At 39.6% G+C, this 26,021-nt stretch overlaps 1 protein-coding gene across 13 annotated transcripts in view; it reads left to right on the top strand.

Annotated features, from left to right (window-relative positions):
* Window positions 1-26,021, top strand: part of NEB (nebulin) — a 619,289-nt gene that overhangs the window by 113,861 nt on the left and 479,407 nt on the right. For all 13 annotated transcript variants that reach the window (XM_044074886.1, XM_044074893.1, XM_044074887.1 and 10 more), the window contains 6 exons: window positions 11-118; window positions 3,651-3,749; window positions 5,223-5,327; window positions 6,083-6,190; window positions 14,518-14,829; window positions 22,969-23,175. In XM_044074886.1, the coding sequence (XP_043930821.1) occupies window positions 11-118; window positions 3,651-3,749; window positions 5,223-5,327; window positions 6,083-6,190; window positions 14,518-14,829; window positions 22,969-23,175 (939 nt within the window). The remainder of the gene's footprint in view (window positions 1-10; window positions 119-3,650; window positions 3,750-5,222; window positions 5,328-6,082; window positions 6,191-14,517; window positions 14,830-22,968; window positions 23,176-26,021) is intronic.

Here is a 26,021-nt window from a genome sequence, read left to right as displayed (position 1 = left end):
TTCCTTCAAGATTGAGTATAAATCTGATTATAACAGCTGGTGTAAAGGAGTTGGTTGGATTCCCTATGGCTCTATGGATGTAGAAAAGGTCAAAAAAGCTGGAGATATCCTGAGTGAGGTAAGACAGTGAGAGTGAAGCTTGCATATAATACATAAAAATAGGTTAAAGTAATTTACCATATATAGAGCACTTTATACTTTACTGAATTACAACATTTCTCGCACTTAATAAGTAATGTAGTTATATGAAAGGATGACAAATAATAAAATAAGTCAGCTTGTGGAATTGTTAAATAGAATATTCAATAAATATTCTCTTTTATGAATATGTTTAAAACCTTCCGATAATATCTGAGCTCTGTGGAAACATCCATATTATATAACCAAAAATGTCTTCTCTATGACAAATGACCATACTATATGTATTGCACTTTGGTTTAACACATAAATTAAGAATCTGTTGCATGAAATAAATGATGTTTATGAGAATTATAAGCATGCTTAATCACGTGCATTTTAAATAAGGGAAGACGAGAGGAACAGTGCACATTCTGTTACTGTTGGTAGTTTTTAAAAAGCATGCATCATTGCTCCCCAGACACACTCGGTCAGTTGATTTAAACAGCTCCCTGCTATACTTAGTTCCACTTTCAGTGGAACTCAAAATAGTAGTTACCAGTCCTGCAGGGCTTTTTGTGGCCACGTATTTTTGGACTATTATTCCCAGACATAAATAAAAGTGAGAAATGGACAATGGAAACCAAACATGATGATAACTGAAAACTGGGTAAGATAATTAAATTGTATCAAGCAGTTTGCTACAGTTTAAAAGTAAAAAAAAAAAGTTATTTTTTCTTTTTTAACTAAAACTTGAGTGCTGCAGTGGTGCATGCAAGCAAGATATAAACTGTAGCAACTGTCTGCTACAGTTTAAAAAAAACAGATTTTTTTCAAATGAAAACGTGAGAGATGTAGTGCTGTGTACAGACATGGCAGTAACTGTATCATCTATTTGCTACAGTTTACAAGAAGAAATTATTTTTCTAATGAAATATGTTGAATGAACCAGCAGGGTTGTGGGCAGAGTTCTCCTTGCTGGATGCAGACATTGTATGCAGTTGAGTACTAATTCCTGGACATCACTTTGGTTTTGAATAAAATAGCTTATATTTTTCCATGGTAAGGGAGGCTAACTGCTGGCATGATCCTAGCATATGTGTGTATATATTACACATCAATGTCTTCATTCTAAATCCAAAATACTTATTCCATCAAACATATCTCCTATACAAACGGTTCATACATTTGGATATGTAAGTGTTTTACATCAAAAATATAAAAAGTTATGGCCAATGTGATGGTGTGCAGGGATAATGCCTAACTATGGTACAAGTGACCAAGATTTGACTAGCGGCTTGAGTGTCTGAGGCAATGGAAGGGAGGGAATGTCATGTCCATCCTGGGGGGAGGACATTTTTCTAGGAATCCTTTGTGGAGAGGCAAGGTCCATAATGGGGAGTAGCCTTTATACATAATAGACAAAAGCAGGGGGTGGGAGTGGGTCATTTCTACACCTCATAATAGCAAGGATGGCATGTGGTTCTGGGATACCTTAATGACCCTCCCTGACCCTAATCCTGGTTGAGCAAGTCTGGGAACAAATTACGAGAGTTAGGTAAACCGGACATAGAATGGGGATACTGAGATGACCTGATGGCTGACTGTATGGGGAAAGGAAAAATACATAAAATATTTCCCTGGTTCTGCGACGTAGAGGGTCAAAGTCTGGACTGTGACCCAGACAACTTGTCCTTCAATAGCAGCATGGGTGTCATAAAGCCAGACAAGAGAAAATGGGCGATGAACAGCCTGGTGGGAGGGTATAGTGATTTCCCATTGGTCAATTATTCCCACGCAAGTGGAGGCTTATACAATAGCAAGGGCTATCACTAGGAAGGATGGGGGCTTGGAGCTCCCAAGCCAGTAAGGGCAGCCTGTGAGGAAGATCACTGCAATGGTACTGGTGCTCACATCAGTCACTAGGGGGCAGGATGAAGATTAGGGCCATATAAAATGGCTAAATGTTTCCATAGCAGCTATTCAGTATGATGTGAGATGCTTAGTGAGAGGAAGGAACCATGTAGTTCTGCATCCAGGCACTCTGCATGGGTGCCATAGGGCCTCACTCTAGGGTGAAAACCAGACTAGCCTGGACATTGGCTGAAGGTCCCCCCTCCCTGCTGCAGAAAGTATTCTCATGATTGACTTGTAGACAGCACCTCTGGATGATTGTTGTCATTGAGGAAGCAGAGAACTGGCACCTAAAAGAAAAATTTATCAAAATCTATAAGTGATAATGAAACAATTATAAAACAACTTACAATCTGATCTAAGCATGATATAACCTTCCAGAGTGGGCAGTATTGGGAAATATCAGACCTTTCAGAAGCAGTCTTCTACTTTTGTCTCAGAATGCCTCTAGGTGGTCTTGTATTTTGCAAGACCTCTCCCCTGTCAAGTATTACTTGCTTAAACAGGATATATGGCTTATCAGTATTTGTCAGTATTTCTGATACAGATATTTACAATTTGCTATAATATTAAACATTATATTTAGACCATTTTATGGGATTATCTGCAGTGCCACAATGGTGGTGCAGCGGTTAGCGTTGCCGCCTCACAGCAAGAGGTTCTCTGGTTCGATCCTCAGTTGGAGTGCCTTCTGTGCAAAGTCTGTATGTCCTCCCAGTGGTCGCGTGGGTTTCCTCTGGGTGCTCTGGTTTCCTCCCACATCCCAAAGACATGCTGTAGGTGGATTGGACACTCTGAATTGGCCCTAGGTGTGAATACATGCATGTGTGTGCCTTCAGTGAAAGGTTGGGCGCCGGGCTGGCAACTCGACACCATAAAAACTCCACTGCCAATCATGAGCGGACAGGTGATCTGCTGTGGTGACCCCTAACCGGGAAAAGTTGAAAGACGAAGAATATCTGCAGTGCCACAAAATACTCTTTAGGGCTTTTCTATATGTATAACATACAAACATAATCTGTCAGAAAATGTTGGCAGTGTTTTTAAACAGGCATACTTTAAGACTGTGTCTTAAGCATGTCAATTGTTCCTAGCTCTTAAGAGATACTAATACCATATTTAAATAAAATGTTAGTGTTTGGTGACAAATATTTAATTTATCAATTTCTTGTTAAAATATTCTGTTATGCACTCTTGAAAATATTAAGATTTATTGCTACATTCCCTTTGAGTTTCTTGTAAGATATGGTAAAACTCCTGCTGTGAATAAAAACTAAACCTAACTTATTTGCTGCAGTATTTTTTTTTATTATCCTTACATTTTCCAAGAATTGAACTAAACAAATGTCTGAACATGTCCCTGGTACAATTCTAAGCATGTTAGAATTTGTTTCCTGCACAAATTATTTTGTCTGTACTTTCACGGTCAAATTACCAAGCAAAAATGGAAATTCCTCACTTTACATTTTGGCTTGAAAACATTTATGTATGTAAATATACCATGATTAAACAATATGTATAACTACAACAGTAGACAAAATATATCCAGATGGCATGCAATGAATAATGGTTTTATTTGATCAAAATATATCTATTAATATTTTGTCTTCTTCCAACAGAGAAAATACAGACAGCACCCGGACACTGTGAAATTCACACAGATTGAAGATGACCCTCTGGTAGTACAAGCTAAAATAAACCAGGGACAGAGGAGTGATGTAAGTATTAGGTAACATGTATGTTGTTGCATGAAGTTTTCATTTATTTGAAGGAACTTCTTGTTTTTATATCATATACATTATGAATCCAAAGTCAGTGGGTAAATACATAGGCTGACTGAATTCCAATTCATTATGGCTATGGCAGACGTCAGAACATACTGGAATGTATTAAGTTGCTGGGCAATGAAACTCCAATGTGGATGCTTCCTGGAAGGATGCAATAAAAATCTGAGTAATGACAAAAGCACATTCATACCAGCAATGTAATGCATTGTGATAAGTGTAATGCAAAATTGCATCATACCAACATTTTTCAATATACCAACACACCTCAACAACTATGCAGAGTTGTTTATTTGTAATCAGAAGGGACCATGTTATTTTGATTTTTGTTTTGAACCATGAGTCTCTCAGCCATCTAACACACACAAATTGATATATAGATAGATATAAAATAATTTTTTCTTGGAACAATGCTGGGATGATTCTAAGTAATGTATTATATACTCTAAAGTAATAAAATAATAGGAAAGAAATTGCAGTATAAATTCTCTCTTGCAAGATTTAGTGAAGCAATAGTCCATGACTGTGCATGGGTATATCAGAATTTAATCGTGATTGGTGTGGTTTGATCACAAAGGTGAAGCCCAAGTGATTAAACAAAGCCAAGTGCGGGTAAATCCTGATATACACACAAACAGGAGTGGATTACTTCTTTTATACAACATTATTTAAGAAAGAAATTACTTACCTTTCTTATGGGCACTACTGTTTTTTTCTGCATTGTCTTCGCTATATTGATGTACTGTACATGTGTTTGGGACTTATGTTCCCATGCTTGTACAGGACATCAATGCAGGAGAAGCGACAGAGAGAATAATCCCCATTGCAGTCTGTTTAGCACAAAAATATAAGGAAAATGAAAATTGTTTCTGTTTTAGTTTTGCAGAACATACGTGATTTTTCTCAGAACTTGTATGTCCTCCAGAGTATGGCAAATTTAAGTCTGGCTGCTGAATGGTACTTCAGCAGCCGGACTTTTTTCTATTGCTTTATGCTCGAATTACAAAGGGCATATTGGTTGGGCTGTCCAATCAGCATGCTCCTTTTTGAATGGCAATGAGCCTTTATTGTATAATTGGTAGTCTAATGTGTGTACAGTTAAGCTTAGACAGCAGTACACTTACACATAACTTATTTCACGGGAAGGCAGAAATCTCTGTGGAACTGCTAAGCATGCTATCTGTAAAGCGATTAACTTCAAGATAAAAACAAATGAGGTTTCAATTCCAGTTGGACTACTTATACAGCCGAACCTCTGGGGTTCAACAACAACAGCGACAATAACAACAACAATAATAATAAAAATAAAAATACAGAACTAATATTTCTGCACTTTGTGTTTGTGTAAGAAAAGTATTTGAAATGCATATTTCTAATTTTTTGTTTCCTTCATTTCAATCTTTATAGCTGAAATATAAAGCAGAAGGAGAAAAGATAATTCATACATACCATCTTCCACCAGATACTCCAGAATTACTTCAAGCCAAAGTTAATGCCTACAATTATAGCCCGGTATGTTTATTTCACATTAACTTCAACATGTTGGCATGTAGTAATTTAAAGTACTGATGCAGGTATTAATAATCTGCTATCAAAAGGCAGCTTTCAAAATGTTGTAAGATTTATTCCAAATTCTCAAGACTATGCCATCTAACTTTCTTTTTCTTTTGAAAGCAATTAATTTGTAGCCCATTATTTTGAACTGAAAGCTGGTTTTGCACACCTTTTAGTGTTCTTATTTACTTAATCTTATATGTAGTATCACTGATTTGTAATTATTAAATTCTCAAATTTTATTTCTACCAGCTAATATTTTTGAAACTGTGCTTATCGTGTGTTATTTCCAGACTTTGTTGTAATGCCATCGTTATACTTCAACATGCATGTAATAAGCAGCTTAAAAAACTTCAATTTACAAGTCATTTAATAAATAAAAATGGTAATTGTGTAACTGTATAGGAAAGAAAAATATAAAAAGTGCTTGTGTAATATTATTTGCCGTATTCTGTAAAATCATCTGGTAAATTATAAAACCTACTGATTTGTACATAGTGTTACTTGTCAAGTGCTGTGGCTGTCAGTCGGGCAAAGAGCTTTATCATAACCTTGCTCATAGCCTCATTATTATACTAGGTACCCCTTTTTTATTTTAACATTAAGTATGATGTCCCATACTTCAGTATGTGATGTCACAGACTTATCTAATAATATGCATTAAAATAACAATGCATTCTTATATTAATTTCACATTTTGTATGTCTTTGCAGAATATATACAAGTATGACTGGAAAAGGGATATATTAAAGGGATACGATCTTGGAGTTCATGCGATTCCTGTTGTTGCTGCGAAAGCTGCAAGAAGAGTGGCCAGTGATGTAAGTATGTTTTTTATTTCTACATACTGAAATTCTAAGTTATCAGTAGATCGACTCCTGATCACAATTCATCAAAGCCATAGGCTCACTTAAAGTATCTTTCAGGGAGTTGTATCTAACCATTTATCAAGATCAACTGGCTACTGAAGTTTGACCAGCTGTCAGGAAGGTAGTGCTGTTTTTAAGTAGGTTGTATGCAGAAACTTAATAAAATAATAACGTGCTGAATGACACTGACCACTTACCTCTGTGGAGCTGGATGATGTTGCAGGTGATTGTGGTTCAAATAACTAATGTGTTTTTGTAGACCATAGTTTCCTTGAAAGAAATTTGCTCAAATGGCATTTAACAGAAAATGTAAAATAAAACATTGAAGTCTTTTACATTTATTAAAGATGTCTTTCTCATACAGCTGGAGAACCCCTGCACCTCCCACTTAATCATAACCAGCTCTTAGTAGAAGTCTTGTAATATAGCAATTATTCAAAGAGTCATTTTGATCAGTTTTATTCTATGAATCTGCAAGTTTTGAAAAAATATATAATATTGTTAGAGGTCATGCTATTGAAGAAAAATATTGAACTATTTTAAAGAAATTAACACTTCACTTATCAGTACCTGATGGAAATAAACAACAAAGGCTAGACAATGAGTCTACTCCTATATTCAAAACGAAGTCACAACACAACTAACACATACTATTTAAAAACATAAATGCATACATGTTAATCTGTGTTTCCTTCACCACAAAATAATGGTACAAGTAGAAACATTACCAAATTTAATTATTCATAAACCAGTTAAGTGTGAAACCTCTATCTTCTAATAAATGAATGCTACATTTTCTGATTGTAAACTAACAACTCATTGAAATATAAAGCTGATTCGTGCATTAATGGTGCTTGCTTGGACTTAAGAACATCTTGCTACATTTTGGTGACTTACCTTTCTGGCTGGTTAAGGCCTGAGGTAGAGAAAATAGTAAATTCAATGACACATTAGTGCTGTACAAATGTATCCTTCCAATATTTGGTCCCTTTTGTTATTGGTCACCTTCCCTCTCTACAGTCTGTTTAAAAAAATAATTGAATAAGCATTTATTTAAAAAAATCAACAGTAAGAAATTAAAATCCTGCTGCATACTGCCAAGTAGTAGAAAGATGGAATACAGTGGTTGTCAGACATGTCAGACCCATGGCTTAGCGAACCGAAGCCCTGACTACTGCATAAATCATCAAGGCTCAATTACTGACTTGGGCACTGGGCAAGTAGATGAAGAGAGGCAGAAGTGCGTGACAGATTGGCACACTATGGTACTGAACCTGTAGCAGAAGCAGGAGCCAAACAGAGCAGAAGGCAAGGTTACAGAGGTCACATGATACTGTAGATACAGGTTTTTCTTTGCATGTTCCAAAGACTAGTAACGATCTTAGACTTCATAATAAACACTTGATCGTTCTGCTCCCTACTCATGATTGTGTCTTCTGTAATTAATTTATATCTTTAGCCTAATAGTAAAATCAAACTCCATTATAAATAATCATTCTAAAACATTAGTAATGAAAATTATGACACAATAAATTATATACTTATGTAAACAGACTGGGTTGCTATCCTTAATGACTCAAATAGGTCTACTCTGGATTCTCTCAGTGAGTTCTGTGATACTGAAAATGTTGCATTCTTTAGTCGTCTTCTTCTTTCGGCTGCTTCCGTCAGGGGTCGCCACAGCAGATCAACTGTTTCCATTTCTTCCTGTCCTCTGCATCTTGCTCTGTCACACCAACTACCTGCATGTCCTCTCTCACCACATCCATAAACCTTATCTTAGGCCTTCCTCTTTTCCTGTTACATGGCAGCTTCATCCTTAGCATATTTTTCCCAATATACTCTGCATCCCTCCTCAGCACATGTCCAAACCAACGTAATCTTGCCTCTCTGGCTTTGTCTCCAAACCTTCCAACCTGGGCTGACCCTCTAATATACGTATTCCTAATCCTGTCCACCCTCGTCACACCCAGTGCAAATCTTAACATCTTCAGCTCTGCCACGTCAAGCTCTGACTCCTGCCTTTTTGTCAATGCCACTGTCTCCAACCCATATAACATAGCTGGTCTCACTACCCTCTTGTAGACATTCCCTTTCACTCTTACTGGTACTCGTCTGTCACAAATCACTCCTGACATTCTTCTCCACCCACTCCATCCTGCCTGTACTCTCTTCTTCACCTCTCTTCCACACTCACCATTACTCTGAACTGTTGATCCCAAGTATTTAAACTCATCCACCTTTGCCACCTCGACTCCCTGCATCCTCACCATTCCTCTATCCTCCCTCTCATTCACACACATATATTCTGTCTTAGTCCTGCTGACCTTCATTCCTCTTCTCTCTAGAGCATATCTCCACCTCTCTAGGGTCTCCTCCACCTGTTCCCTACTCTCACTACAGATCACAATGTCATCTGCAAACATCATAGTCCACGGGGACTCCTGTCTGATCTTGTCTGTCAACCTGTCCATCACTATTACAAATAAGAAAGGGCTCAGAGCTGATCCTAGATGTAATCCCACCTCCACCTTAAACGCATCCATCACTCCCACCGCAGACCTCACCGCTGTCACACTACCCTCGTACATATCCTGTACCACTCTTACATACTTCTCTGACTCTCCCGACTTCCTCATATAATACCACAACTCCTCTGTAGGCACCCTGTCATATGCTTTCTTTAAATCCACAAAGACAAAATGCAAGTCCTTCTGACCTTCTCTGTACTTCTCCATCAACACTCTCAAAGCGAACGTTGCATCTGTAGTGCTCTTTCCTGGCATGAAACCAGACTGCTGATCACTAATCATCACCTCCCTTCTTAACTTAGCTTCCACTACTCTTTCCCATAACTTCATGCTGTGACTGATCAATGTAATCCCTCTGTAGTTACTACAGCTCTGCACATCACCCTTATTCTTAAAAATCGGTACCAAAACACTTTTTCTCCATTCCTCAGGCATCCTCTCACTTTCCAAGATTTCATTAAACAATCTAGTTAAAAACTCCACTGCCATTTCACCTAAACACCTCCATGCTTCCACAGGTTTGTCATCTGGACCAACAGCCTTTCTATTCTTCATCCTCTACATAGCTATCCTTACTTCCTCCTTGCTAATCCATTGCACTTCATGATTCATTATCCGCACATCATCCATCCTTCTCTCCCTCTCATTCTCTTCATTCATCAGCCCTTTAAAATACTCTTTCCATCTGCTCAACACACTCTCCTCGCTTGTGAGTATGTTTCCCTCATTATCCTTTATCACCCTTACCTGCTGCACATCTTTACTAGCTCGGTCTTTCTGTCTAGCCAATCGGTACAGGTCCTTTTCTCCCTCCTTAGTGTCCAACCTTTTATACAACTCGCCATATGCCTTATCCATAGCCTTCGCCACCTCTCTCTTTGCCATGCACCTCATCTCCTTATACTCTTGTCTACTTTCTTCATCTCTCTGACAATCCCACTTCTTCTTCACCAACCTCTTTCTCTGTATACTCTCCTGTACTTCTTCATTCCACCACCAGGTCTCCTTGTCCTCCTTCCTCTTTCCAGATGTCACACCAAGCACCTTTCTAGCCATCTCTCTTACTAGCTCTGCTGTAGTTACCCAGCTATTCGGTAACTCTTCACTGCCACCCAGTGCCTGACTTAACTCTTCCCTGAACATCACCTCACAATTGCCATTTTTCAATTTCCACCATTTGATCCTTGGTGCTGCCCTCACACTCATCCTCCTCTTCTTGATCACCAATGTCATCCTACAAACCACCATCCTATGCCGCCTAACTACACTTTCCCCTGACACCACTTTACAGTCTCCAATCTCCTTCAGACTGGCCCTTCTACATAAGATATAATCCACCTGTGTGCATCTTCCTCCACTCTTGTATGTCACCCTATGCTCCTCCCTCTTGTTAAAATACGTATTCAACACAGCTATGTCCATCCTTTTCACAAAAACCACTACCATCTGACCTTCTGCATTCCTTTGCTTAACACCATACCTACCCATCATTTCCTCATCCCCTCTGTTCCCTTCACCAACATGCCCATTGAAATATGCTCCAATCACCAGTCTTTCACCCTTGGATATAGTCATCACCACTTCATCCAACTCTCTCCAAAATTTTCCTTTCTCATCCATCGCACACCCAACTTGTGAAGCATATGAACTAACAACATTCATCATTACACCATCATTTTCCAGCTTCATAAACATCACTCTATCCGACACTCTTTTCACCTCCAAAACACTCTTAGCATACTGTTCCTTCAGGATAATGCCTACGCCATTTCTCCTCCCATCCACACCATGATAAACAATTTGAAACCGCCTCCGATACACCTAGCCTTGCTCCCCTTCCATTTGGTCTCTTGCACACACAATATACCAACCTTCCTTCGGTCCATCATATCAGCTAGCTCTCTTCCTATACCAGTCATACTGCCAGCATTCAAAGTTCCGACCCTCACTATCATAGTCCTATCCTTTACCTGCCTTCGGCCATGCCTTCCACCTCTTCTCCTCCTTCAGCCAACAGTAGCCCAATTTCCGCCAGCACCCTGTTGGCCAACAGTACTGGTGGCAGTCGTTGTTAACCCGGGCCTCGACCGATCTGGTATGTATATGTGTACTTTTGTCTGCTTGTATGATTTGGCAAAATTGTACCCCGTATGCCCTTCCTGATGCACCCCTCCCCATTTATCCGGGCTTGGGACCGGCACAAAGAAATGCACTGGCTTGTACATCCCCAGTGGCTGGGTTGTTGCATTATTTAGTACACACTAGTAAAACACAGGTATACAGGTAGTTGAAAAAACAAAAAAAAACTGTTGGAACCAAGAAACTAATCATATATACAAAAGAAAATACTGTTTAGGTTTAAAATGCTTCTATTGTCATAAAATAAGTCTAAAGTAAATAAAGTACAGACATCTTCCATATTTAACTATGAAATCAGTTTAGTCTTAAATGTTGAAAGAAATAATGTTATTCTTTGTTTATCTGCCAAAAATTGAATGGGAAAATTATGAATGCATCCTCTTATCAATAAACAATGAAGTGATCACCCAGCTACAGAATGCGTTTCTTCAGAAAATGTTTGTGGAAACTTCACAATAACTAAAGAAATATGTCAGAGCCAAGGGAAGAGTATCCTGTAAACAACTGCAGACATAAAAACTGCAGTCATGAGTAAACTTAAAAACTTACATACCATGTAAATAGACAACATACCTGGTAGCTTTTTACACATATGTGCCTAATTCCTATCAATTATGTTTAGCAAAACATCAGAACACAGACACATTCCTAAAATAGGGCAACAGGTTATAGCAGTAACATTTCACCAAGAGAAGGTCACATCAGAGACACACATGCACACACACACACACACACACACACACACGCACACGCACACGCACACGCACACACACACACACACACACACACACACACACACACAATTACACATACAGTTTTAGACCCATCAAACTAACTTTTTATGAAAAATTATAGAGATAATTATGGTAAAGCTTATCGAGGAAATAGCAGAACTTGATGAAGAGTTGATAGTACATATTGCTTACCTTAACATTGTAAATACTTGTAACAGTATTGTACATGAGGCAATAATAAACAAATTAAAAGCATTTGCTGTCAATCCATATTTAATTCAATGGATAAAATGCTGTCCAAATAACAGCACACAGCAAGTTGATGAGAGTGGACGACTTGTTTGTTTGAAGAGCTTCATAGGAAAGTGCAAGGCTAGCGAAACTTGTGGGTCAATTTAAGCCTAGCCAGTTTCCCTTTTGGTGCTTGAATTAAAATATCTCATTTGGGATGTTAGAGTGGCCTTACCCATCTCATGGTCAATAATTACATATTGACCCTAGCAAGAATAATTGGGATAATGCCATAGATCATTTGAGAGGGCCCATGCATGGGATAAAGCATTTAGGAGCTGTCTCTGTCCATTAGTAGTACAGGGGGCAGTCAAGGATTACATTTTCTGTTTTCCATCTATAAATCTAAGTTGCACTTGAAAATGGACAAGGATGAGTTTTGTTTTATGTGACTGGGAAGTCTGTTCCAGAACAACAGTACCCTCTGTGAGATAAATCTGTCCCTCCAAACCCTTCTATTGATGTTACAGAAGAGGTTTTAATTTTTAGATGAAATATTTCTGATGCAGTTTGGCTTGTTGATGTACAATAAATCCATCAGCATTGGGTCAGAGGATGCCTTTCATGCCAGATGCAGGATGCCTCTTAGCAGTCTGTAGGATACCAAGTATAGTGACAGGGATTTGAGTTAGTCCATGTAGGACATATGGTTTAGGACTTGTATCCTTTTATTAAGGTATCTCTGTCAGCATTCCAGTTGTTATGTGTCTGGAGAGATTCATGCCAAAAGAGACACTATATTGAATGATTGGCCTAATGAGGACTGAGTAAAGGACAATGACATCCCTAGATCTATAGACAAACCCTTTGTTTATAAGCTGTGCAAATTAGAAGGACTTTCTTATGACAATGGATACATGTTGGTTGTAAGTTAGGTCCCTGTTCACATAAGTTCCCAAATCCAGAACAACTGTGTATTGTCAAGGTGGTAGTTCCCCATGGCAGAGGATTTCCCAAAGGATGCAATATTGCATTTTTTGGCATTTAGTTTCAGTCCATGATTTTGGCACCAATTATTTATTTGGGACAAACCTTCCTGCAGGATGTATTAGTTATTTGGGAAGTAAGTCATTTGGGAATAGGCATTACCAGGGATTTCTCAGAGTAATATATTGAAACAACTTCTGTTTGGATTATTCTTTTCAGATATAAAAGTGTGAAACTGATATACTTAACCAAACATGCTGACGTTCACAAACTTGTTTCAATAAAAGATGCTGACCTTTTCCAAAATGGTCTACAAGAGATGCACACCTGGTAAAGCAATCACCTCTCTTTTAATGTTGTAAAGTAAATTTAGCATTATGAGACTTGGAAAAAGGACATAAATTATGTTTTAAAATTAGTGGTCAGATCATAAAAACAATACAATAATCAAAGATGGTTTACCTTCATAATGTTGAAAGCACATCCTCGAATGTGCACATACACAAACCGTTTCCACAAATACTGTCCCACCGACTTGTCTAAATGTCAAACAAAACAGCGAATGTTGCATTTCTGACCACTCCATATCTGAAACAAGTGCTACTATGGGTCAAAAAAAGGGGGTGAGAGTTTGTTATTTGGAATATTGGCATTTGCGGTTTTGAGAAGTCAAAACTTAGAGTTCGCGGAAGCTGTTTCGGGGGTGTGCTTGTCAAAATTATGAAGATAATTCTCAAAGATCTACAAATATACTGTATAAGTGTATGTTTTTCAGGTCTTTTAATTGTAAACTGCACGCTCTTGGGTAAATACTAGGTTAGTTACTTTTGCAAGCCATTTTAAGCTCAGTTGATTTCTCTTTTAAAAGTGAGAATCAGACTTTGTACCTTATGACTATGAGGTAAACACCTTAACCATTATGGCAACTCCCAACCAGCCACCTTGATGAGATCTAATTATATTCTATTTCTTACAGGTTGAAAGAAGGAAAATACCAACATACAATTATGGTACTCAATTTTTTTAAGGCCAATAAGTCATAAGTCAAAGAAACCAAAAGAACTATGGACCCCAGTCATGTTCCATTACCTCCTCAGTCAGGGAGACCTTTAGTGCATTTTCATGACAGGGTCAGTAGACTGATAGCATTTTATAGCACCAATTGGCTGGCCTGAAGTTTAATTTAGAATCTGTGAAAAATGGACGTGAAATGAATAATCTTGTCATTATACATAAAAGTATTACTAACAGATATAGCAAGAAATCAGGTAGCGCAACTATAGCAACTGATGGTTATTATTTACAACTTGAGCTTGTTTATGGCCTAAAACTAGGTCTTCTTTATTTCTTAGAATAAAATGTTTGTCTGTTCAAAAGTCAAAAGCCACCCATTATGCTCAATAGAGTAGCATTACTCTGCTACATCAAGTATTTTCATGAATGACAGAGATAATGGACAAATGATAAATGATATTCTTACTTTCACATTATGGCCATGTAGCCAAAGCTATTTGTCACTGCATAACAATATTTGCTGTGAAACACATAAATATGTGTTCATTGTTGCATAGAATATTCAAATGTAATATTTCTTTTATTATAACAGGTGAAATTGTTTGTGCTTGTACTGACTACTTTATCTTGATATCCTTCTTAGGTGGAATACAAGAAGGCATATGTGAAAGAGAAGGGAAAAATTGTTGGTTTCCGCAGCTTGCAAGATGATCCTAAACTGGTCCTCTGCATGAGTGTTGCTAAAATGCAGTCTCCAAGAGAATATACAAAGGACTATGAAAAATCCAAGACAAAATATAATACTCCATTGGATATGGTCAATGTTGTGGCGGCAAAGAAGGCCCAGGACATTGCCAGCAATGTTCACTATAAACAACTGATTCACCAGTACACATACCTGCCTGACAATATGAGTGTCGAACTTGCTAAGAAGGGAATGGATATTCAGAGCGATGTAAATGCAGATACAGTTATTTTTTTCATTAACCTTTTTATTATTAACTTATTTTACATTTATGGTCACACCATATGCACTGCTTATTTCTAGGTGTAACTGGGGTGATACAGAAGGAACAATGCAAAGTAAAAGTTAAAGTAATTGACATGCATAGAAAGACAGATACGGATATGTGTATGCACATACATACACACACACACACACACGCACACACGCACACACACACACACACACACACACACACACACACACGCACACACACACACACACACACACACACACACATATATATATATATATATATATATATATATATATATATATATATAAAAACCTAAAATTAATAATGCAGCTCTTCATCATATACAATACCTTTATATAAACAGGTATAGAGCACATTCTCTAGATGGTGCTCTATAGGAAGAAGAACTGTGTAGACTAACTGGTTTGAGTATCAAATGTGGTGCCCAGTATACTCAGGACAAAAGAACATGGATCACAGACTGCACTGTATGTCAGGGCTAGCCACTTGATGGTGTAAAACAAAATTGTCTCTAGTTGTTTCGATCATGTTGACTGTTGTCACCAAATGGACATGGTGTCTACTCTAACCACAACAGGTACTCATGTTCATAGGTTCATAGGTTCATACTAGGCTATCTGCCCGAGGGCATTTACAAGCCTAGCCCATAGTTTTGTGGCTTATGCCACCCCTTTAGTTTGGAGAAACTATGCCCATTATTTTGCTGTGCCTCTGTCGAGCAGTGACACTGAGGTAACCCCTGGGGTGTATCTGCGATCTCCCATCCATTGGTCAAGATTCCTCTTGAACAAGGCCAGCGAGGTGCTCTGCCTCACATAAACCGGGATTTTGTTCCACAGCATAGGGAGTCTTTGGGTGATGAATCTATCCCTCCAGCACGTCCTATTAATAACCGTGTTGAGGTTTAAGTCTCCCACCCTTGTGGCTCTGAGGATCTAGATTTTTGAGATGAAGCATGTTCATCAAATCTGGGTTTGACATGGCCTTGTATGTCAGGCACAGGTCACCTCTGAGCAAGCGGTAAGCAACTGAATATAACTGGAGTTCTTTCAGTCGGGCAGCATAAGACAGTTTTTGAGACCCTTTATCCTTTTGGTGAGGAACTTTGTGGCCTCTCCAGCTGCTGCAAGTGTCGGGTCAGATACATTCCGAATGGGGCATTGTACTCAATCATTGGTCTGATGAGTGATGAGTATAGGAGACTATGACCTCCCTTGATCTAGATGTGAATCCCTTCATGATAAGGTGGGCAATGTAGAAGGTCTTCCTAACTACTTTAGCAATATGAGTGTCGAATGAAAGGCTACTGTCAACCTGGGTTCCCAGGTCCCTGATAACTTCTTCTGTGATCAGGGGATTGCCACCTATATGGTAGCTAGGGGTAACCTTGTTTTTCCCGAAGGGTATGACTATGCATTTCTTGGCATTTAACTTTAGGCCATGGCTCTGGCACCAGTTATCCGTTTCTGTGAGACCCTTCTGAAGGATATCTGTGTCAGATGTGTTTTCGACTACGGTGCCCAGTTTGCAGTCATCTGCAAACTTTGTCAGCCATAACCCTCCTGTGTTTGCTTGTACTTCAGAAAAGTAGATGCCAAACAAGAGTGGGCCCAGGACTGAGCCCTGTGGGACACCACTTGTGACAGGCTTTGAGTCTGACATGGCGCCAGCAACTCTGACCCTGTGGGTTCTGTCACTCAGCCAGTTTGCAACCCATCTTGCAATGTATGGGTTTACATTTAAGTTGATGAGTTTTTCAATGATACCTGAGTGGGGTATTGTATCGAAAGCCTTTGCCAGGTCTAGGTAGGCTGTATGGACTGCCTTTCCCTCGTCAATGGCCTTGGTGACTGTTTCAAAAAAGTCAACCAAGTTTAAAAGGCATGATCTGCCTTTGACAAAGCCAAACTGGGTTGGATCCAAAGTCTGCAAATTCCCTATGTCTTTATTTATGAGATCCATTATGATCCTCTCCATGGCTTTGCAGATAAGGCTTGTCAAGCTAATGGGACGGTAATTTCCAGGGTCGGTGGAGGCACCGCCTTTGTGGAGTGGGACCACAGTCACTGTGCGCCACTCCCTGGGTACATATCCGGAGGTGAGACTAAGATTAAATAGCTGTCCTAACTGTGGGTTTAATTCATCGTTGAGTTCATGGAGCACACAGCCGGGGACACCATCAGGTCCCATGGATGCTGTGTTCTTTGCCTTGGAGAGAGCAGTTCTCACCTGGGCGTTAGAGATGTTTGGGGGGCTACAATCATTTGGTATAGATATCTCTCCTTTAGGGGGGGGGGGGAGTTTGCACTGAACCTGTCAGCCAGTATGCTGGCAATGTCTGTAGGATCAGTAATCTTCACATCATTTTGAACTAATTCTGAGCATATCTGGGAGTTTCCTCCTAGGTTTCTGACATAGCTAAAGAATGCCTTATGGTTGTCTTTAGAGTCCTTAGCTATTTTTTTCTCAAAATTAGCTTTGGATGATTTTATGAGAGCTCTTAGCTTTTTACTTATAGTGATCAGCGGTGTCTTACCTTTTAAGGATTTTGCTCTATCTTGTAGTAGCTTTCTCCTTTTGTTGTAGAGTTTGTTTATGGCTGGGGTCCACCAGACTGGACGCTTGCCTTTGGTACAAAGAGTCTTTGTTTTGCTTGGGATTGCCTGATCCATGCAGCCCTGCAGGTGCTGGTAGAAGGCATTTGTAAGTGATTCAGTGGTTTGAGTAATGTTTACCGCCGGCTCGGGGGCCTTAAAGGAGACCACACTAGTCTTTAGAAGTGTGAAGTCGGCTTTCGAGAAGTTCTTTACTGTGGTCTTTTTTATTTTGGGTGGGGGCGAGATGAGGACCTCCAGTTTGTGATCTGATCTCACCAGTGAGGGGTATACTTCTGGTGTTGAACATTGTGCTCCCATGTTCGTGATGATGAGATCAAGTATGTTTTCTCCTCTTGTGGGGATGGTGACTAGTTGTTCCATGGCATTTGAGTTTATGAATTCCAGGAACTTTTGGGCTAGAGTGTTTGGGCTTGAGTAGTGTTCCCAGTCTATATTAGGGTAGTTGAAGTCACCTAGTATGATGGTGTTCGGAGATACATTTATCCCCTCCAGTGTTTTCAGGAAGGCCATGTGAGGTTCCTGAGTTTGCGAGGGTGGCCTGTAACATGCTACAAATTGCAGAGCAGTCTTGCCTATGGTTAATTGCACCTGGATGGTTTCCGATGCATCGTGCGTTGCCACCAATCTTGAGGTGTGGGTGTCCTTGATGAATATGGATATCCCCCCTCCTTTCTTGGTATTGTCCGGATTTTGTAGCCGGAATGCATGATATGAGGTAAAACCTGATAGTGCTGGGGTGCTCTCAGGAGCCTTGAACCAGGTTTCTGTCACAGCACAGACATCTATGTTCTCCATACTGAGAAGGGCCTCGAGTGCGTGCATCTTGAGGTTGAGACTTCTGGCATTGAGCAGCATTACCCTTAGTTTTTTTTCTTTGTTGTGTTCTAGGGTGGTAGGTTTAGAATTTGAGCCTTGCCTAAAAAAGGCACTATGGGGGTGGCAAGAGCCTTTGCCAAAATCCGGAATCCCAGGGGTGACAGGTGCAAGCTGTCCCTTATGCAGCATGGCTTGTCCAGCATGTCATCCCAGGCAGACAGACATTGGATCCCCTTTGAATGACACCAGAGTTTAAGCCAATTGTTAAAGCTGATCATCTTATCTCTGTATTGTGGCATCATTCTTGGTGAAGGTAGGATACTGCTCAAGGTCAGGGTCATACCTGCTTGGGCTACGTAATCAGAGAGCTCCTCTATGTCTCTTTTCATGTAGTCCAAGGAGGTACGTCTCAGGTCGTTTACACCAGCGTGGACAATGACTGAGTCGTACTTGTACCTGCTGTTGAGAGACCTGAGTGCATGCGTTATGTGGCGGATTCTAGCACCTGACAGGCAGCTTACTGTGACCTTCTCCTTACTCAGTCTGGTGAGCGGGACGTCAGTGTGTCTGACTATGGAGTCACCAATGACTAGTGTGTCTGGCATTGTGTTTGGCCTTAAGGGCTGTGACTGCTTGACACTCTGACTGTGTGGTCTATGTGTTGCAGGTGTTGTGTTCTGAGGTGGTAGTTGTTTGGGTGTCTGCTTTGGTGGCCTCTGCTGTTTTGGTAGATTTTTGATCAGAGCCTCCGAGTATGTCTTTGTGTGTTTATGTGTATGATTTGAGGTTGTGATGGTATTATGTGAGACTGGGTCTATAGTGTGTGTGGTTACCTTCTCCTCCTGTCTGTGGGAGGGATGTATCTGCCTCTGTTGGACAGTTTTTACATGCTATAAAGCCTAGCAGCCCTGGGTCAATACACTACTGGTTAACCAGTGTCTAGTTGCCCAGCTTGCATTACCTGGGATAGATCTGTTAAGCTAAAGCTGGACTTAAAGCCAATCAACCTGCCGAACATGAGCTAAGAATTGCTATACTCAGAGTAGGTTCTCTGATAGGATGCAGCTTCGAGGCAGATGATATAATAGCAAGGAGTAAGCTGGACATCCTATGTAGCCAGGAGACAAGATGGACTGATAGTGCAGCAAAGCCATTTGACTTGAGGTCCAGGGTCTACTACATAGGAGGAGGACAAACTAAGAAGTGGTGTGGGATTTGTGGTCAGGGATAAGCTTCAGAAGTCAGAGAGGGATGTCGTCAGAATCAGTGACAGGGTTATGGCAATCAGATTGCAGTGTAAGGACAGGGCACCACTCATAATCTCAGCCTATGCCCCACAACAGGGTTGTGGTGGTGAAGAAAAGACAGCATTTGCAGGGCCTACTAGATAAAGCAGGACAGCATGAATTGGTGTTGATAATGGATGACCTGAATGCACATATCAGGATAGACAGAACAGGATATTGAGACTGCCTGGGTCCACATGGGTGGTACAACAAGAATAAAGAAGGAGAGGCCATTCAGAACTTCTGTCTGGCAAGTGGCTTGATGGTGGCCAACACTTGGTTCAGCAAGAAGGACAGTCACAAGATCACATACAAGAGTGGCAACATGCAACTCAGGTAGACCTTCTCCTAGTACTGAAAGGGCACTAGGGTAGAATCAGCAATTGCAAAGTCACCCCCAGTTCAACAGTCAGCCCACAGCATAAACTACAGGTTGCCACAAGCAGCTGCAAATAGTGATCAGAGACTGCTCTAAGGTCAACAGAGACCAAGCTGAGGGTCTGGAAGTTGGCTGGTGAGAAAGCAGAACAACTGAAGGAATCACTCAGAGCTCAGGAAGAAGTGGAAATAGGTACAGTTGAAGAGGAATAGCAGTGCCTCAAAACAGTATGTGTGAGTATTACAGAACAGATATTTAGAAATAAGGTACATGAGAAAAGCTGGTGGTGGAATGCAGAAGTCCAGGAATTCATCAAAAGAAAGAAGGAGTGCAGGAAAAGTGAGAGCTAGAACAAGCAGACCAGGCTAACAAGGAATACTGGTTGGTTAACAAAGAAGCTAAGAGAGGAGCTGGAATAGGAAGGAGCAAGTCATCAGATGCTCTCTACCAGCTTCTGGAAGTGACTCAGAAGATGGCACAAAGAAACTCTATCTGATTGCAAGGCAAAGACAGAAAGATAAGGAAAAATTCAGTCACCAGTCATAAGGAATGCCAGCAACAACCTGCTCACAGTCCACAGGATATCAAAGGTAGATGGAAGGAGTGCTTCCAGCAGCTTCTAAATGAAGAAAACCTCACAGAATCTATACTACCCCAGACATAGCTTATAATGAAAGAAGAGGAGGAGCCCCACCTAGAAGCTGTAAGAACAGCACTGGGGAAAATGAAGTCAGGGAAAGTAGCACCTTCAGATGAGGTCACAGCAGATATGAGAAAAATGTCGGGTGAGTTAGGGCAGAAATGGTTCCTGAGGGTTCTCATAGCAGTATAGAGAGAAAGGCATATCCCAACTGACTGGAGAATAAGCATACTAGTGTTAGTGTAGAAGAACAAAAGGGATATCCACAACTGTGGGCAGTACAGAGGTGACCTCAAGTCAAGTGCATTTCACTGCATGAAAGTTCCGGAGAGGGTGACTGATACATAAATACACAGAGTAGTAGAAACTAAGATGGAAGATGTGTAGTTTGGATTCAGATCAGGATTCAGCACAACTGACCCAATGTTTGCAGTGAGACAGATAGTCAAGAAGATGTTAGATATGATGAAAGACTCAAACTGGGCATTCCTAGAATTGGAGAAAGCATATGATAAGGTCCCAAAGAAAGCTGATTTGGGCAGTCCTGTGAGAGTTTGAAGTCCCAGAAACATTGGTAGAATTAGTGCAGGCTATGTACAAGAACCCAAGACACAAGTATGAACAGTGTTCAGTCTCACAGATGGGTTCCCAGTGAGAGAGAATGTGCATCAGGGTTCAGCTCTGAGCCCTCTGCTGTTCATACTGGTTATAGACTACATCAGGAAACAGGTTGCAGGGGACAGATCAACAAAGTTGCTGTATGCAGATGATGTGGCATTACAGGCAGACTCTGAGCAAGAACTTCAGCAAAGGATAGGAGAATGGAATGCAAAACTGAAGGCACTTGGGATGGAACTTGGTACAGATAACACAGTTGTAATAGCAGTAAATGGGGGAAATCAGAAGAAGCTAGGAACTGAGGTAGAAGAGAAAATACAGGAACAGCTCAATGGCTTCAAGAATCTGTGTGAGGTGGTTGAGGAGAAAGAAAGTCTGAATGAGGAGTTGAAAGCTATAATTAGTGGGGCTGCAGCCAATTGGTACAGAGTGTCAGGGGCAGTGTACGAAAGAAGAACGTCAAAGAAGCTGAAACGCAAGGTGTACAAAACAGCTGTGTGACCAGTACTACTGTATGGTACAGAAACTGGGCAGCTAAGGCAATGTGGTTTAGGAAGCTAGAAGGGATGGAGATGAAGTGCCTGAGATGGGCAGTAGGATGCACGCTGAGCGACAGACAAAGAAATTATGACATCAAACAGAAGCCAAAGTAGCTCTAGTTGCAGAAAAGGTTAAAGAGAACAGATTACAGTGATTCAGGCACATGAGCAGAAAAGCAAAATACAATCTGGTGAAGAAGATTTGGGACAGACAGGAAGAAGGGGAGATAAAATGAGGGCATCCAGCAAAGTGGTAGATGGATTGTGTGATACAAGACCTGCAACAATCAGGCATGATTGTTGGATAGTGGCATTGATTCAAGAGAGATGGCGACAGTTGACATAACACCCTGACACCATGTTGAAAAATGGGAAAAGGGGGATTTATGATGATGATTGTATATAGAAAATTGTTTTATAGGAATGTATAAAATATTATTCAATTATTAATCTTGGAAAATGATAGGCAACATCCCTTTTCTTTTTTTATCAACATGTAGTCACAGAAGGACAGTAAAATGTTAAAATCACTGGAGCCTCTAAAAATGCCACTGATCTTTTTGGTTATCTATGATGTTAAAAGAGCATGCATTTAGTAGATGAGAGTCTTTTCAGAACATATCCCATGTTCTCTTGTATCTTAAAGGGGCAAATAAATATTCTGATTTTAATCCCAGAGGGCAGCGTGCTACCTGTTCACTGCATCCTTCTGCTTTGATTGCATTTACTGCAAGAATCCCACACTTGTCATACTATTAAATCTGCTACATTGTTAATCAAATGTTAGTTCTATATTACAGTGAGATGCATGGGATCATTCAGGTGTTTGGTCATGTGCTCACATCTAGCAATTCCATGTCATGCTGTTAGTACAAGCAGTGCAATGGAATTTGCTTGCAAAATGAAATAGTAATGCTGTTAATACAACCACCAAGAAATTAACTTTTTATACTAACGTTTATGAATTGCATAAAACCTTTAACTAGGTAAGAGGATTATGGTATTCACACATGCATCTATGTATAAATGTATGAATATTTAAATACACACACACACACACACACACACACACACACACACACACACACACTATACTTTGCTGATACAAGATTATGCAGATATATCTGTACTGCCTTGTAACCATGTCATGAGGAAGTCTGCAGTTATTTTTCAAATATGCTTTCTATTTTCTTACAGCTTAATTATAAGGCAGACTACAATTCTTGGATGAGAGGTGTAGGATGGATTCCCCTTGATTCCTTGGATGTGGAGAAAGCTAGGAAAGCTGGTTTAGCTCTGAATGAGAGAAAATATCGTCAGCACCCAGACACAATCAAATTCACCAGTATTTTGGACACACCAGTTCTGGTACAGGCTAAAGTGAATGCACAACAGTTAAGTGACGTAAGTACAAAAATATTTTTCCTGTATTAGAAGTCCAGAGAACTGCAATGTTACAGTTCTTATTGCAGATACTCCACAGTCATGGATAGTAATATGATTCTTTGAAGTGTGATTTTTTGTTCGGTGTGATATCATCATTATTAGTAGTAGCAGTAATACCAGTAGTAGTAATAGTAGGTCTAGTAGTAGTAGTAGTAGTAGTAGTAGCAGTAATAGTAGTAGTAGTAGCAGTAGTAGTAATAATAGGAATAGTAGCAGTAGTAGTAATGGTAGTACTGGTAACAGTACTAGTATAGTAATAGTATTAATAGCAGTATTAATAGTAGCAACAGTAGCAGTAATGGTAACAGTAGTAGTAGTAGTAGCAGTACTACTTTTAGTATCAGTAGTGATACTAGTAGCAGTAGTAGTAGTAGTAGTAGCAGTAATAGTAGTAGTAGTAGCATTAGCAGTAGCAGTAATATCAATAGCAGTAGTTAAAGTAGTAGTGGTATTACTACCATTAGAACTTAGTGGCATACTCATGTTGAATCTCAGCATGCCATTCCTTGTTTTTACATGACTCTTAAAGCCTGGAGCATTTTACGAGCACCTACTCAGGAAACTGAAAGTTTTGAAAAGCAATATTGCATTATTTAAATGAAATCAGCTATCTGTGAATAATAATGCCTAAATATTTCCAGTATGCCTAATATAACTGTTAAGAAGTACTACTTATCTGCAGGGCAGCAAAAAATGTTTGTTATTTGTTTGTGTCTCTTTAACCTCACACTATGCTCATGACATGACTCTTACAGCCATGACAATAGTATCATAAGTAATTTAAACATAAGCTTCTGATTATAAAGTCCTCCTCATTTTTAACCATATTCTCACTCACTCAGATTTCTTTAAAATGGAACTGTTGACCTAAATTGTTGTAGCTATAGAGTGAATGTTGTGATACCTCTGGACATTAATGATAACTTATTGTTACTCCCTGAGAGTTTTCATCTAAATCAGGAAAGGAGTATGAAATTTGAATTCATGATGACTACAAATCATTTTACTGCATGTCCAAATAATCTGAAATAGTTACACTGAAAATCAGCTTTATCGAGTGCTAAACAAATTGTTTTATTCAGGGGTAAGGCTGCCTGCACCCCCCCCCCCCAATGTGAGGGTAACCACTCCACACCCCCTAACTTGTATATACTAAATATATGGCCACACTACAGTAGGTGAAAAGGATAAAGTCACAGTTCACTGAAAGTGGATTTCAGCATTAACATTTCAGAGTCTCGGATAACTCATAAATCATCATTGTAGGCTTGTCACATTCCCAGAAATTCCAATGCTTTATTTAATGCCCACATCTTCCCTGCACCAGCTCCCCATCCCCTGACAGGCCTTCACCCTCAACTGGATGCTTTGTAAGTACAGCAGCATCACAATCCAGACAGGACCCTCCTCCCCCGCTGTATATGTCCAAGGCCCACCGATCCCTCCCTGCTAGCACCTTAGACACCTGAGCCACTAAATGAACTCAGGTCACTTGGGTTATAGTCAGCGTTTTTCCCTGTATGCCACTGGAGCATGCAGCAGTGTAGTTAATCTTACACACATAAATAACTCCAAACTGTTAAAGGAAAACTGCTCCCAACTGTCAAGGTTTTCTCATTGCAAAATGTTTTACTTACATGTTATATAACTTGAAGAGTGCTATATTAAAAAAAAAAAAAAAAACAGGATTTAAGTATTAGTCTTACCGATTTCTGCAGTTTCATTGCATACCCTGATTTTTCCGAAAATTTATATTACTCACTTGATTCATGTCATCACATAGGCAGTTTAAATAAGGTAGCTATACATCAGAATATTACGAACTTAAGAAAGCACTAAAATGTTTTTTTAAATGTTAGTCTTTTTATGTGAGCATTATAAAACACAGGTGACCACCTTAACACTTCACCTAGATGATGTGGCTTTAGTAATACAATTAAGATTCTGAACAAAAAAAAAGACATAATAAAAGAATGTTTCAAGCCTAACATTTAAATGTTCCTTAAAATGTTGTGTCAGAGCAGCCACTAACAAAAATCTAAGGGCATCACTGCAAAATACAAGCTGACACTTTTGCCAGAAACAGTCAAAATGGAGGAAAGCACATTACTCTCTCTGTAAGTTGCTGGACAGTTTCTACAACAGTAAAAGCATGGTCTGCAGCCTCATAATATTATATCATAAATAAGGCAAAATATTGATGCTAAAATGGAATCACAGTAGCATCATACCCAATCAGGCAATTTCTGAGTATAAATGAAAAAATAGTAAGTAACAGGATTATTAGTATTTCAGAAAAGGTTAATATGTGGCAAAAAACATGTTTATCTGTTTGGGAGTGCTGTTTTTCTATAAGTGATGTATCTGTTTTTATGCAATTGCCCTCCGTATTGGCAGTAGATATCCCTCATGCTACCCTTCTGTGCTTATAATCACTTTTGTTTCTGTATGCGCTTATACCATGATAGGGTCTATATTACATAATCAAAACGTAATTTAATCAAATGGCACTTACATCGAAAATGCCATTTATCAAATTCACTCTTGTGAGGGGCTGTGCCCCCCACACCCCCCATTAATTATATATACCAACTCCGAGATCACACTACAGTGAGAAAGGGGCACATTTTCTGATCTTAACTACCGAGATCTCACTACAAACAGCTCAATGAGCTGCATTTCGATGTAAAATCCCATTCGATTAAATTACTTTTTGATAATGTAATATAGACCCCCATGATAACAAAGTCTGTGAATCTTTCAGAAACACTTGTGTATGCAGCATGTTAGGGAAAAGATATCAC

The sequence above is a fragment of the Protopterus annectens genome, chromosome 6.part0 (assembly GCF_019279795.1).
Source record: "Protopterus annectens isolate FY-2018-M chromosome 6.part0, PAN1.0, whole genome shotgun sequence".
In the NCBI taxonomy this organism is placed as follows: domain Eukaryota; kingdom Metazoa; phylum Chordata; order Ceratodontiformes; family Protopteridae; genus Protopterus; species Protopterus annectens.
Note: the sequence above shows the minus strand (reverse complement) of the source record. Positions and strands in the feature narration are given on the sequence as shown.